Source organism: Barbus barbus, assembly GCF_936440315.1.
Source record: "Barbus barbus genome assembly, chromosome: 27".
Taxonomy (NCBI): Eukaryota; Metazoa; Chordata; class Actinopteri; order Cypriniformes; family Cyprinidae; genus Barbus; species Barbus barbus.
In genome coordinates, this window is record NC_136755.1 from 30242925 (window position 1) to 30259331 (window position 16407).

Sequence of the window (16407 nt, forward strand, 5' to 3'; positions counted from 1 at the left end):
TTTTAAAAAGGCCTCAATTTTTTTAACCAATCAAATGAGTTTTCACTCCAGCTAATTTTCCACACACTCAATGCTGAGAGTCTTGAAGCGCAGCTTTGTGCATGCATTTGTGAATCATATTTAGTAAGTAAGTGTTGGCAGTACAGCACTCACTCTTGAAAGCGGGATACATGGGAACGGTGTTTGTGATGAGTGAAGCCTCATATCTGGATTCAGCCGTAACAGAGAAATCTACAGAGATCAACAGCAGTCATTCAACACATACATCAGATTTACCTGGAAATCATCTCGAGCCAAGACACTACAGGCAAACCATTGCTTTATGCACTGGTCAATTTTGCTTCCATATCATGAAACATCCAAAACACACATTGAAATGTTTATTTTATTGCTCTTTATCTGCATCTGTAGATTTCAATTCCAATCCTCTCTATATTCTGATGGTTTGTTCATATTTAGTTTAGTTTAGTCACTTTATTATCCACAAGTGGAAATTTGTCTTTGGCTTCACCACACAAATACATTTAACATCTTCACACAATTCACAAAATAAATAAACAAGTAACAATCCCCTCCATCTCACACTTCACACTGATTTATACATTTTACTCCTAAAAACATAGAAAAAAAAAATTTCTCTGTCTGTTGACAGTATTTTCTGATTTATGGAGTGATAAAGAGAGAAATACAGAATATCCTCGGAAAAAAAACTTTAACATGACAAAATCAAATGAGAATTATGAACCAATGCTTAAATTTCTGTATGCAATCTATTTGCATGTTTAAACATTTCATCAAACTTTGATAAAAAAAAAAAAAAAAAGCAATAGTCTTTGATTAATTAGCTGAAGTATGGCGAGACCTCTTCTGAAATCAGGCGTCACTGAGGTTAATTTTTTTTTTAATTCAGTGAAATATCATCTTGATTTCAGATCAACAGATGAGTGTGTGACTTACCCGGTGGGTAGAGGAAAGCATGCGTGACGTCTGGCTCCTGGGTGTACGAGTTACATGTGTGCGTGTGATCGAGACGAGGGTCTGCTCTCACACACTCGCTGGACGACACGGCCGGAACATCCACCTGCACACACACGTTTGGGTTTTATGGTTTATGGGGACAGGCAGAGGCAGAGGCAGAAGGGCACACGTGGCGCCACGGCTCCGAGGAACATCTGCGCACCTGTGCTGTGAGTGTGAACGCGCTCCACAGTGGCATGTTGATGACGTGACTGTATCCGCTGCAGTAATCCGAGTGACACAGCTGTGTGTAAGACGTCTGGAAGAGAACCGCCGGACGGCCGTATGGCAGGTGTGTGACGTCTGCACAAACACACACGATCAAAAATCACACGCTCAAGAGATTCACTCATTCTGTCTGCCTGGACAATCATTCCTCAAAATATTACATACAAATAACACTAAAAGGTGCACTTCTAATGTTTTTGGTAAAAAAAAAAAAAAGGTGCATTTCTCCTCGTCTTGCTTAGTTTTATTTATTATTTTTATTTTATTTAGTACAAGATAAACTAAACAGACAACTATCTGAAATAAATTGAAAAGCTTTTTTTATTTAATTTTATTTCAGTTAAAAACATGTTTCCTGGTTTTAGTTCACTATCAGGGCCGCACGGGCCTACCGGGCACTGGACCAGAGGGGCCCGGCCGAAATACTGCTGCTCCCGGACCGTGATTCCCCCTCAGATTTTTGAGGCAAGAGGATTTTGAATGCAGCTTCCAAGAGACAAAAAATAGCCTAATAATATTTTTTATATTTAATAAACAATCACACCGATGTAATTGGATCATTCAGTGCGGCACATCATCAGCTGCTAAATTGTTTGCTCATCGCCGCTGGCTGGCACGGAGCCAGAGACAGCCATGTTTTTCTACAGCACTGCGCATTATAACCAATCACATGATTCTGTTGAACTTATGAGTACAACGGCCAATAAGAGGCTGTTTTGTTAACTGCGCGCGCTCCCTGAATGATTTCTGCTCTGCAGATTTCTCTCATCAGAAACAAAGTGCAGAAGTGCGTACGATGCAAGCAAGATATTAATTTCACATTGTAAACAACTTCAGTGATTAACGGGAGTTTTTGAGAGTGCTTTAATTCTGCTAATGATAATGTTCTTTGAGACTCCATTTAAATTATATTTACACAGTGCAAATTGCCCGACTTTTGGCAGAGACTATTCACAGTAACTCCGCCCACCAACGTGTGAGAGGGACTGCCAAGTTTATAAAAAACGGCTTTTAATCATGAGATCCAGTGGCGCAGATGGTAAAGCGCATGCTTTGACGCGATAGACCTGGGTTCGAACCTGCGTTTTGCCGAACTTTTTTCTCCCTTTTCAAGTCTCATATCACTTCGTAAAAGTATTTGTCAATAAAAATGAAAGAAATAATCAAAAAGTTGAAGTATTGGGTAGGGCTCGGGAGGGCTTTATTGTACCAATAAGGTAGCATCCATTTAATAAGTTGAATTAAAATTATTAAAAATGTACACTCAATACGTTAATGCATACTGTTTTATAATGTAATACAATACTGAAGTGCAGATAATTGTCACTATTTTGCGACAAGTAGAAAGTACTGCTATTTTCACTTGGCGTAAATAGAATCCATCACTATTTGAATTTAATGAAAAAATGAGTGCCATTTCAACTGAGGGGGGCCTTTAATCAGTCTGTGCCCAGGGCACCTGTGTCATAATCCGTCCCTGATAACTATAATAACCCCAACAGTGTTGGGGAAAGTTACTTTGAAAAGTAATGCATTGCAATATTGTGTTACTCCCTAAAAAAAAAAAAAAAAAAAGTAACTAATTACGTTACTTAGTTAATTTTTATGGAAAGTAATGCGTTACGTTACTTTTGAGTTACTTTTTAAATCTGGGCAGGTCTTGCTTTTTTGTTTTTAATATAAAAAAAAAAAGCTATTCTTTTACAAATGTAAACGCCCTTTCAAATCAAAAGTGAAGTGAATCCGGCTCAGACTGAAGGAAATGTAGATTCAGGTCTGTACAGTAGAGGGCGCCGCTCAAACTAATCACATGAAGAATATGAGAAGAAAGTTCAACACCATTCAGCAATAACTAAAATCAAACACAAATGTGTCATTTTTGCTAATTAGTATGATTGAATTGAATCATTGAAGGTCAGCAGCAAAGACATTAGTGGATAAAATGGGATTATATAAATGTTTGTCTTATTTAACCTATTTAATCGCAGGCTTGTATAACATTCTGAGTTTGCATTTGACTTTTTATTGATGTTGAGGAACACTGAATGTGTTTTAGTGCAGGTGAGATGAGTAAATACATGTAGATATTTAGTCTAGAACTGCAGTAAGATCCTGTAGATATTTAGTCTAGATCATGTAGATATTTAGTCTAGATCATGTAGATATTTAGTCTAGAACTGCAGTAAGATCATGTAGATATTTAGTCTAGAACTGCAGTAATATCATGATGAGATTTAGTCCTGTAGATATTTAGTCTAGATCTACAGTAAGATCCTGTAGATATTTAGTCTAGAACTGCAGTAAGATCCTGTAGATATTTAGTCTAGAACTGCAGTAAGATCATGTTGATATTTAGTCTAGATCTACAGTAAGATCATGTTGATATTTAGTCTAGAACTACAGTAAGATCATGATGATATTTAGTCTAGAACTGCAGTAAGATCATGATGATATTTAGTCTAGAACTACAGTAAGATCATGTTGATATTTAGTCTGGAACTGCAGTAAGATCATGTTGATATTTAGTCTAGAACTACAGTAAGATCATGTTGATATTTAGTCTAGAACTACAGTAAGATCATGTTCACACACAACACTCTGCTCTTACTCCCGATTTCTCTCAACACCAGAGCTGTCACTCAATACATCAGAAACTGCTGTTAATTATTTGAAAAGTAACTCAGATATTTCCTCCTAAATTAAAGAGTAATGCGTTACTTTACTAGTTACTTGGGAAAAGTAATCTGATAATGTAACTCGCGTTACTTGTAAAACGTTACCCCAACACTGAACCCCAATACTTATATTTTTGGTTATGTTATATTGCATACACACGAGCACACACACACTTCCTCCCGTTTCATCACATGACATGTTAATGAAGGATGTGAACATGAATGTGAAAGTGAAAGGGATCTTAACTGCTCAACAGTCCATCAGTAGCGGAAGGAAACCTCTGGGAACTTTCTTCAATGTTGTTCTGTGAACGAGAAGAGACTCAATCCACTGACCTGTAGAGAACACGCATGTGTGTGTGTGTGTGTGTCGCTGACCTCATCGTCACAGTTACAGCCCAGGTCATGGGTCACCTCAGAGGGCGGGGCTAAAGGCGTGGGTGATGTCACTTCCTCTGGCTGTGTAGGGGTGTAGGGGGGGCTCCTCAAGACGCTGTTTAGACTGCCGTGAGTCCCGTTATTAGGAGCCGGAGTCAAACCCAGCAGATCTACACACACACACACACACTCCATTATCTGTCATGATTCTCATAATTGAAGACCACAAATAAACCCGGCGGGATCTTCTCACCACACATGACGTTATACAGCTCAATGTTCTCAAAAACAGGCACTTCTGTCTTGAAATTGAAGCTCGGTCCAAATCCCAGAAAGATCGTCTGTGAGAAAAACACAAGAGTGATAAGACTGATGGACAGGTTACTGTACTGATTGACTGATTGATTGATTTACCTGCATGCTGCTGATCTTGTTGTCAAAGCCATGATCTCCAAAGAAGCCGCAGGTAGCCGGATCTCTGCTCACACACACACACAACAAATATCACATCTTACTCTCAACTAAAATGGGTTTTTTGAAGAAATCTTCAGAATTCAGAAGGTCAGATGGGATGTTGTCAGGCCACATGTCCTGTCAGCGGTTATACTGGGCTTGTAGCATACGATCTTCAATTGCACACACAGATACGGTTGTGCACGCTGTAGCCTGTATCACTTCATATTGAAGCGCGAATGAAACTAGGAGCATGCGTTCGAGCCGCGTCACGTTCAGCAGCAGCAGCTCTAATAGCAGCCAAATGACCAGCTGCTGTGACGTCTATTCATCAAAGAACAAGAGGAAAAAGAAAAAAAAAGAAAAAAAAAAAAAAAACACGTTTTATAACTTTATACTATTTCTGTATATTTCCTACTTGCTGAAGGGCACAGGTATCTAAATATGACATTAACTTCTAATTTAAGTGAACTTAAAATAATCTTCACGTAAACTCATTGTAGTAAAAGTTATAGTCTAATAAATGTTAAAATTGATAGACCTCAATTATACTGTAAGGTTGAAAGGCTATAGTCAATGGTTAACTATTAGGAAAAATAGAGTAATTTCCTAGGGATATAAAAAGAGAGTTCTTGAGTGATAAAAAAAAGATGCCATTACACAAACAAAAAAAACTTTTTTCTACATTAATTTGAAGATTGAATGTGAAATTGCAACGTAAAAATATATTTAAAAACTTAATAGCAATTAATTTCAGAACAAATATGTGATTATTTTTAATCAATTGACAGCATGCATGCATATATATATATATATAAATTAGTTTGTGGTTTATGGGGACTCTCCATAGGTGTAATGGTTTTTATACTGAACAATCTGTGTGTGCTATTGCCCTACACCAACCCTACACCTAAACTTAGCCCTCACAGGAAACATGCTGCATTTTTAGATTTTCAAAAAAAACACCATTTAGTATGTTTTTTAAGCCTTTTGAATTACGGGGACATAGGCAGTGTCCTCATAAACCACCTTCATATTGTAATACCGGTGTCATTATACATATTTATGTCCTCATTGGTCACAAAAACGTGCACACACACACACACACACACACAGTGATACCCACATGGCCACGTGCCACTTCCTGTCCATGAGCAGGTGCACGTCCTCAATGCGTCTGTTGTTGGCGTAATGTAGGCGTTTGGGCAGGTGCTGCTTCAGGTACGGCTTGAAGTGCTGATTGGGCATCTTACACTGGAAACAGGTCAAAGGTCACATGCAGCACGGTGTACAAACAACACCTGCCAGGAGGATGGGACTGATGGACTTACTGTTAAATTAGATACGATCTCCTTTGGATCATCTGAAACATGAAGAAATGAGGGACTATAATCAGCTGAGAAGGTTTCAGAAGTACACATCTGTTTCTCTGAAATCTGTTTTTAGAGTGTGTGTGTACGCAGGGTGTGTACTATTTTATTACCACACTGATTTGAAGAATTTATACTTTACAAGAGTGCTACTGAAACTCAATTATTGTACTCAATTACAATTTCAAGGAAAAACAGTTTACCATGTACTTTATTTTAATGAAAACAGCCAATGAATTCTATTTTGATATAAAAAGGTGTGAATTCTAGAAAATTCATAAAGTGATCAAATGTAAACAATGCAATGGAAGTTGCTTTGGATAAAAAAAAAAAAAAAAAAAAAAAAAAAAAAAATCATGATATGAATATATCAATTTAACAGATAGAAAACTGACCATAACTTTGATCGTTAGACTTTGTAAACTGAAGATTCATCAGTTAATTTAACACAACTTTGAACTAAATTAACCACCCATTTAATTCTAACCAATGCCAAACAAATGTTAGTCATATTCAAATGATAACGAGTGATAACGTTAATAGATATACTGCTGGTGAACTTCAGGTTTAATAGCTTCAGCTGACCTCTGGTGTATCAAAAGAACAACTACAAATCATGCAAGAAACTTATGTAATAAATTTGACTTATACAGTAGTTTTACTTTTTTCGCATTCATATATTTTGGCAAGACCATATGATCTTAATTGGAGTAAAATATTGACAGTATACTTTTTTTACAAAATTGCTGAAGAATATCTCTACAAATTCAGACAATGAAAAACTCAACAGGATAAATATTTCATGAAGTGACTAAATACTGTATGGGCTCACCCTAAAATGCAATGATTTATAGTTTTTATAACGAGCTTAACGGAGAGGAATGTGTGTGTGCTCACATGGCGTGTTGGCGTTTTTAGGGCCGATTCTTCCAGAGGATCCTGGGATCAGTGTGATAGCGTCAACATCCAGTCCGTAAGAGCTCAAATACTCTGTTCGTTCACAGTGAGACTCCTCCATCCCTGAACACACACACACAGAACATTTGCTGTGAAATGACCATTTAAATGATGGTGCTAGATCTGAGTCTGTTCGATTCATTCATCATTTAAATCAGATTTAGAGCAGAATTGTACTTATTACTCATTCTACATCATAACTTATGATTCCTCAGACCTATAAACCTGATTTTACGAACACCAGAGATCGTACCGTGATCGCCCACCAGGATGACGTTCACACAGCGATGGAGGTTCATCTGTTTCAGGCCGTTCAACAGCTGACCGATGATGTTATCGATCTTCTTGAGTGTGTTATCCAGCTGTCACGCACACACAGTAAAAGCAGTTAAAACATGTCATAATTAATGTCACACACTAATCAAAGTCTCTGAATGTGTGTGTGAGAGAGAGAGCGTGTGCTTCACCTCGTTGCTCAGTGGACCCAGGATGTGTCCGTATGCATCCGGCTGCTCTGAATGGACAGCGTAGACATATGGCCTGGAAAATACAAACCACACAAAAATACATGATTAATCAGCACAGTAAAACTTAAAAAAAAAAAAAAAAAAAAAAACCACGTAATGCAAAACGGTTAAGTTTATGAATAATGTTGTGCCTTGCGCAAATGAGGCATTATCCAATTAAATATGCACTAATTTGCATAAATGTCCAAAACAGAAATCTGAGCATTGGTTCATAATTGTGGTCTGATTTTGTTGTCATATTAGAGTTAAAGGTTTTTCCAGAGGGGAGTATGGTTCTAGTCATCATTGTAGTAATTTTCACTAGTTATTACAGTAATCGCTAAAGTTATTACATTTCTCACTGTAGTTATCACTAGTCATTACTATAGTTATAATAGTAATTACTATTATGATTTCTAAATCATACAGTCATTGTTGGAAAGGGTTCAAATACACAAAAATGCTGGAAAACCAAAGAATTTGTGGGAGCTGAATGATTTTTCAGAAGAACAGCAGGCAGTTTAACGGTTCACGACAAACAAGGGACTCATGAACAACTATCACTAAACAAATAAAAAACACAGCTGTGGATCATTCAGGGAACAACAGTATTAAGAACCAAGGGGGTGTAAACTTTTGAACGGGGTCATTTTTATAAATTCAACTTATTTTCTTTTGTGGACCATGTAAACATGTTATGTGAAATCTTATTCAGGTCAGTACTAAAACAATAACATGCATTTTGTACGATCCCTCTTATTTTGGTAAAATGATCAACATTTTGCAGATTCTAATTCCTAGTCATTCAGTTGAACTCTTGACCTCAACTGAATGACTAATTACAGTTCTTAAAGTGGATAGCCTGTTATAGTAGAAAAAAAAAAAAAAAAAAAAAAAAGTACTACTTTGAATGTTTTATTTTATGCATTCCAGTAATGAGACCCCCGGGGGCTTAACTGTCCCTCATCAGAATGTTTTGTTCCCCCGCGAGCAGTCAAACACCGCACCTCTCGTCATCAGGCAGGTGCAGCCACTGCAGGATAGTGAGGATCCTCCGCTCCAGAGGAATCACCCTACAGACAGACAGACAGAGAGACAGAGAGACAGAGAGAGACAGACAGACGGGTTCAGTCAGCCCTTCACACACAACGTCAGGGCTCTTCTTCACAAGTGGCTGAACATGTTTTCAGAACGCAAACAAGTGAAGCTCTTCAGAAAAGAACATGAAGCTCGGGATAGACTGAGACTCTCTCCACACTCTAACAAAAATCTAAAAGGGCAAACATAGAAAAATACTTACATGTTTTGATTTAAAAAAAAAAAAGAAAAAAAAAGAGCTTTCGACTGCATTTGGCATGATGGTTTACTGTACAAATGATTACAAATTGGCATAGGTGGAAAAACATTTGATGTTATACAATCCATGTATAAAAACAGTAAATGTTTGGTCAAATTTGGGAATCTCAGAAGCGCGTTCTACCAGCAGGGTCGTGAAGTGAGGCAGGGATGCAGTCTGAGCCCAACCCTATTTAACATCTACATCAAGTTCAAGTTGAGCTTTGTCATTCCGCTACATGTGGGGACATACAGTGGAACGAAATGTCGTGCCTCGCAGGACCACGGTGCTACATAAATACAGACTTACAATGAAGTAAAAAAAAATAAAAATAAAAAATAAAAATAAAAAAACTAAACCTATACACAACTAACCTACTGACAGATTTAACTAGAAGTATACTAATTATACACCCACACACAGTATTTACCCTATACAAAAACAAAACAAAAAACAAACTGCTTCAGAAAAATGTTTCAGGAGGTAGGGGTTTGCATGGGGTTTCAGAGGGGAGCGGGGTGGTTTGAGTTCAGGGCTCTCACAGCCTGGGGGAAAAAGCTGTTGAGCAGTCTGGCGGAGCGGGCTCTGATGCTCTGGTACCGTCTTCCTGATGGTAGGAGCTGGAAGAGACTGTGGGAGGGATGGGTGGAGTCCTTCACGATGCTGTTGGTTTTGCTGGAGCATCGTGTAAGGAAGATGTCCAGGATGGAGGGGAGAGGGGCACCGATGATCTTTGCAGCTGTGTTCACTGTCCGCTGGAGGGTCTTGCGGTCAGCAGCACTGCAGTTCCCGTACCAGACAGTGATGCAGCTGGTCAGCACACTCTCAATGGTGCCCCTGTAGAATGTGGTGAGGATGGGTGGAGGGAGACTTGCTCTTTTCAGCCGGCGGAGAAAGTGGAGGTGCTGTTGTGCCTTTTTGGAGAGTGACATGGTGTTGGTAGTCCAGGTGAGATCCTCTGTGATGTGCACCCCCAGGAATTTAGTGCTGCTGACTCTCTCCACAGTCGAGCTGTCGATGGTCAGTGGGGGGGGGTGGTCAACGGAGTTTCTCCTGAAGTCCATCACAACCTCCTTTGTCTTCTCCACATTGAGGGACAGATTGTTAGTGGCACACCATTCAGCCAGCTGTGCCACTTCCTCTCTGTAGAGCGTTTCATCGTGGTTGCTGATGAGACCTACCACTGTTGTGTCCTCAGCAAACTTGATGTGGTTGGAGCTGAACTTGGCAGTGCAGTCGTGGGTCAGCAGTGTGAAGAGCAGCGGGCTGAGCACACAGCCTTGTGGGGCACCTGTGCTCCGTGTGGTAGAGCTTGAGGTGTTGTGGCCGACACGGACTGACTGAGGTCTTCCGGTTAGGAAGTCCAGGATCCAATTACAACGGGAATTGTTAAGACCCAGCAGGTTTAGTTTATTTATGAGCTGTTGTGGGATTATTGTGTTGAATGCCGAGCTGAAGTCAATGAACAGCATTCTAATATAGGAGTCTTTGTTTTCTAGGTGGGTAAGAGCCAGGTGGAGGGTGGAGGAAATTGCATCGTCCGTAGAGCGGTTTGGACGGTATGCAAACTGGAGCGGGTCGAATGTGTTGGGGAGGCTGGTTTTGATGTTGTGCATGACTAGCCACTCAAAGCACTTCATGATTGGAGTCAATGCTATGGGACGGTAGTCATTTAGACAGGACACAGGTGAGTGGTACCGGTAGATTGTTGTGGATTTGAGACATGTGGGGATGACTGCCTGGCTCAGCGAGGTGTTGAAGATATCTGTTAGGACATCTGTCAGCTGTGCAGCACAGTCTCTCAGAACACGGCCAGGTATGTTGTCAGGACCCGCAGCCTTGCGTGGGTTAATCCTAGATAGGGTCTTCGTTACGTCGACTGGAGACAGAGCGCCCGGTCGTTGGGAGGTGTGGGCAATTTGTGCAGGTGTGTCATTCTGCATTTCAAACAGTGAATAAAAGTGGTTGAGTGCATCGGGGAGGGATGTGTCATCAACGAGCTGGCAGAAGCTCTGGAAAGCTCCGGCAGTATCCCGGGCCTCGCTCTGCACGTCTCTGAAGTCAAATGCCTGCTGCATGCGGATGACCTGGTTCTGCTGTCCCCTATAGCCGAGGGTCTCCAGCACAGCCTGGCCCTGCTGGAACAGTACTGTGAGGAATGGGCTCTGACGGTCAACCTGGACAAAACCAGAGTCATGGTGTTCCAGAAGAAGGCCAGGTCTCAGGGAAGCAGATACCAGTTCAGTTACGGAGGAGAAGTCCTGGAGCACAGCACCAGCTACACTTACATCCAGATCTCTGCATCAGGGGGCTTCAGTCTGGCTGTGAAGGTCTTGAATGAGAAGACCCGGAAGGTATTTTATGCCATCAAATCACGGTTTGGCCAATTAAAATGACCAATTAAAACATGGATTCAATTATATCATGCAATCATTAAACAGATTCTACTGTACGGGAGTGAAATTTGGGGACCAATAATAAATTAAAAAAATTGGGATAAAACTTCAATAGAAAAACTACAGAAATTATCAAAAACATTTTAGGGGTCCATAGAGGTACGTCCAATGATGCCCGCAGAGCTGAATTAGGTTTATACCCACTGAAGATTGAGATCCAGAAGAGATGTGTTCAGTTCTGGCATCACCTCCATCAATCTGATCCCGATTCAATCCGATATAAAGCCCTCCTTAGTCCTTACCAATGAAACCTCAGCAGAATCTCATCCTCGAAACACTCGCTCTTCAGCTAGTCCATAAAACCCAGCTCCTCGCTGAATACAGCTTCAACCCCAAAACCATTGTTAAAGAAATTGACAAATCTACAAAGACACTCACGATGAATCTCTAAAAATACACTTTGACCTTCAAAATAAACTCCAATGCTACTCAACCCTAAACAGAACCACTAAATTTGCCAATTATTTATTGATTAAACCATTTAAAGAAACACAAATCCTCTCCAAATACAGATGAAGTAAGCATGATTTAGAAATAGAGAGGAAGACACAGACAAACATGGCCAGAGCGAGAGCAGAGGATCTGTAGACACTGATCTACAGCAAAATAGAGGACGAGAAACACTTTCTGCTCATTTGTCCTAAATATCACAATGTGAGAGAAACACTTCTCCTCAGATCTGAAGCCCTGATCCCATCATTTACTGAACTTAGTGATACTGAGAAAATGCCCTTCTTACTTGAAGATAAGATCAGATGCACTAGCTGCTAAATATGTATTAACCATTCACAATTTTAGAAGTTACACATGATTAACTTCAAACTGACTTTTCATTTATTTAGATGGATTTTTTATATATATATATATATATATATATATATATATATATAAATAAATAAGTTAATGCTTTGGCAACATTGTGTTACACACTCATGCTAATAAAGCTGAATTGAATTGAGTGAGTGAGTGAGTGCGTGAGAGATTTAATCCTAATTTAAAATGACACTCTGCTGCAGAAACAGCCTATTAACCAGGAAAACAAACATTTACGATTAGAAACCAATATTATAATCTCACTCTATGTGACTTTATCTGTGACATTCAGCACATTTGGACTGAGATCTCGGTGCTCACCAGGGCCAGAAGAACGTCCCAGCCTTCACGCCCTGTTTCTCTGCTGTGATCCAAATCTGAGACAACAAACAGAAAAACGCTCTAAATTATTAAACATAAACCCACTGAGCCGGATGATTTATTTAGTGTTCACATGTAATAAGAAACATCCTCTGGACCACAAGTACAGAATCACATTTATGCCTTACATATGCAAACAACCTTATACATCTTATGTAAAGCGTCTCAGCTGTGATTGGCTGAGGCATGTGTGGGTGGAGTCATGACTCACGGGCTGCCCACCCCACCAGCAGGGATTGAGCTTCTCTTGTCCTCTCAGTCTGAAATGAGCTTTGAACACAGGATCATACATGGAGTTACACACGATCCCGTGAGACTCGGGATACAAACCCTGAGGAGGAACACAAGACAAATCACAAGCAGTTCACTTAAAGGGTTAGTTCACCCAAAAATTAAAATTAGCCCGTGTTTTACTCACCCTCAAGGCAGCCTAGGTGTATATGACTTTCTTCTTCGAGACGAATCCAATCGGAGTTATTAAAAATGATCCTGGCTATTCCAAGCTTTATTTGCCATTCTATAGAATGTGGCGATGGGAGGGTGTTTTTGTTAAACAGTCCAAAAGTAGTCAAATAAAGCGCATCTATTCATATTAAAACATGCCTTACGCAGCTCCAGGGGGTTAATAGAGGCCTCCTATAGCGAATCGATGCCTTTTAGTAAGAAAAAGATCCATATTTATATCCATATCCGTCTTTCGGATGAGACGTTAAACCGAGGTCTTGACTCTCTGTGGTCATTAAAAATCCCATTGCACTTCTCGTAAAGAGTAGGGGTGTAACCCCGGTGTCCTGGCCAAATTCCCTCCACTGGCCTCTATCATGCCTCCTAATAATCCCCATACACATGATTGGCTCTATCTCTCTCCTCTCCACCTGTAGCTGGTGTGTGGTGAGCGCACTGGCGCCGTTGTGCTGTGGCTGCCGTCGCATCATCCAAGTGGATGCTGCACACTGGTGGTGGTTGAGGAGAGACCCCCCCACATGATTGTAAAGCGCTTTGGGTGTACAGCAATACACAATAAAGCGCTATATAAATGCATCATTCATTCATTCATATTTAAAACGTTATGAACACTTCTCACACTTGCTCTAACTGTCATATGCAGAAGCCGTGGAAATATGGATATTTTATTACAAAAATGCATGGATTTGCAACAGGAGGCTTTTATTAACCCCCTGTAGCCGTGTGAGGCACTTTTTATTATGGATGGATGCGCTTTATTGGACTTCTTTTGGACTGTTGAAAGATAATAGCCATTCACTGCCATTATAAAGCTTCGAAAAGCAAGGATAATTAATATAACTCTGATTGAATTCGTCTGAAAGGAGGATGTCATGTTTCAATATTCTTGTTTTGTTCAAATCAAATCTTAAATCTCAACGTTGGAGAACACGAAACACTAACAGATCTCTTATTAAATGTTCTTGCGCAAAAACGCATTAAGACTTCATTTCAACATTTCCTCTCCTTATACAGTCCAAAGCAAAGCCTGCTGGGAATTAGACATGTTCTGCTTCATAGGAGTTTTGTGATTAGCGCAGTGATTGAGTGAATAGTGTGACTCTGCTGCAGTGTTGTGAAGTGTGTTTGGTACCGTGGCCAGCGTGTAGAGGTTGGGGAAGGTTTTGGACGGGTACATGGGTCTCATATGAGGGGCGTGGGTTCCACACGATCCTACCAGAGAAACACATGAAACAGTTTTAATGAGCATCTGCTCCTGTCCCAGTCTGATAGACCTAAGATGCTGTTCTTCATTAGACATGAATGAGAGTGAGAGATGATGTGAGTCTCTGTATTGGGTCACTCAACACTGTGACCAAACGCTCTCTGATAATGAGCGATGTCACGGTCATGCCTTGTCCAAATAGCCACACTTGGGGTCTTTGCATTTGACTACTTGAATGACGCATTCCCTGTGTTTGGTCTTAAGTAAGGATGAAGACCACAAGTGTGTGTTGAACTTTTCATTATCTGATGGGACACACTTATAGTGCGATAAAAGTGCAAGTGTTTACATAGCTTAACTTTTATTTTAATTTAGTGTTGTCAAACGATTAATCACATCCAAAATAAAGGTTGTGTACAATATGTGTTTGCTGTGTATGTTTATGTATATGTATATGTATATGTATATGTATATGTATATGTATATGTATATGTATATGTATATGTATATGTATATGTATATGTATATGTATATGTATATGTATATATATATATATATATATATATATATATATATATATAAATACACACGCATGTAGATGTAAATACATGTAAACGTTTTCAAAATATATACTGTATGTGTGTGTATTTATATATACACACAATATATGTGTGTATGTGTTCTGTGTATATTTATTATGCAAACAAAAACTTTTATTTTGGATGCAATTAATCACGATTAATTGTTTGACAGCACTATTTTCAATACTTTGCATGTTCAAATCCACTTCTAAATGTCTGTTCAGTAGCCCCTATAGCAGATGACACTTTAATTTGTGGTGCTTCTAATTAAGTGATAAAAAGCAGTTGCAAGTGTTGAACAAAATAAATACCACCACTACTCATCTTTGCACCAATAAAACGAGCAACACTTTGTTTTTCTACCAAGTTATATGTAATATCTAATTATTAAATGAATATTTAATTTACATTTGAAAGGTTTCCGTGACCTCTCGCGAGATTTCTTAAACATTTAAATGGTCAACACTGCAATGAATCAGCTACAAAAATATGTAACGCACTGTTTGATCTTTTAAGGAGAGACACTACAAGCAAAAAAAAGTTGTTTCATATATTGGTCGATTTTGAACTTTAAGAGTTGTAACAGACTAGCGCAAAGAAAACATCCAAAATACAGTTTAATGTGTACCCATGGTTATATTTGCATTATTTTAAAGGTGCAGTAAGCGATTTCTGGAAAATGCTGCTGCCATTTGAAATCACCAAAATGAACTAGCTCCGCCCCCACAGCCACAACACAGGCAACAATTAATGGGGCTATAGCGATCACTAAAAGGGGAACCAAAAGGAAAAGCATTATATTAGGAGTAGGTTCTCACTTTTCAAACACTTTGAGAGCCGATGCTTGAAACAGATGGCAAACGTTTAGAAGCTCCAGGCTTTTTCTCTTTTTCATAGATTAAGTGAAGGAAAATAATAATGCAAATGCTAAAAAGGGAAGATGACACATGAGCAGTGTTGGGGAAAGTACATTTTCAAAGTAATGCATTACAATATTGCACTATTCCCCCAAAAAGTAACTAATTATGTAGTTACATTACTTTTCTCATCTGGGCAGGACTTGCTTTTTTGTTTTTAATATAAAAAAAAAAAAAAAAGAAAAAAAAAAAGTTATATTTTTTGGAAATGTAAAAGCCCTTTCACACCAAATGAAGAATAAGATGCAGGAGAAGAAAGTTCAACACTTTTGCTTATTATTATGGTTGAATTGAATCATTGAAGGTCAGCAGCAAAGACATTGGTTAATAAACTGAGATTAAATACATAAATTATATTTGTCTTATTTAACAAAAGACAAAAATATTGCAGGTTTGTATAATATTCTGAGTTTGTATTTGTCTGTTTTATTGATTGAGGAACACTGAATGTGTTTTAGTGCAGGTGAGATGAGTAAATGCATGTAGATATTTAGTCTAGAACTACAGTAAGATAATGTAGATATTTAGTCTAGAACTACAGTAAGATAATGTAGATATTTAGTCTAGAACTACAGTAAGATAATGTAGATATTTAGTCTAGAACTACAGTAAGATCGTGTTGATATTTAGTCTAGAACTACAGTAAGATCATGTAGATATTTAGTCTAGA

At 38.9% G+C, this 16407-nt stretch overlaps 1 protein-coding gene across 1 annotated transcript in view; it reads right to left on the minus strand.

The window, feature by feature from the left end:
* Nucleotides 1-16407, minus strand: part of LOC306847098 (autotaxin-like) — a gene marked incomplete at its 5' end in the record, with an annotated part of 29071 nt that overhangs the window by 5640 nt on the left and 7024 nt on the right. Inside the window, 16 exons of the mRNA XM_079380871.1 lie at nt 154-231; nt 958-1081; nt 1181-1320; nt 4168-4225; nt 4299-4468; nt 4552-4639; nt 4713-4776; nt 5878-6005; nt 6083-6114; nt 7019-7141; nt 7332-7440; nt 7546-7618; nt 8592-8657; nt 12511-12566; nt 12782-12901; nt 14168-14247. Coding sequence (XP_079236997.1) covers nt 154-231; nt 958-1081; nt 1181-1320; nt 4168-4225; nt 4299-4468; nt 4552-4639; nt 4713-4776; nt 5878-6005; nt 6083-6114; nt 7019-7141; nt 7332-7440; nt 7546-7618; nt 8592-8657; nt 12511-12566; nt 12782-12901; nt 14168-14247 — 1509 coding nt within the window. The remainder of the gene's footprint in view (nt 1-153; nt 232-957; nt 1082-1180; nt 1321-4167; nt 4226-4298; nt 4469-4551; nt 4640-4712; nt 4777-5877; nt 6006-6082; nt 6115-7018; nt 7142-7331; nt 7441-7545; nt 7619-8591; nt 8658-12510; nt 12567-12781; nt 12902-14167; nt 14248-16407) is intronic.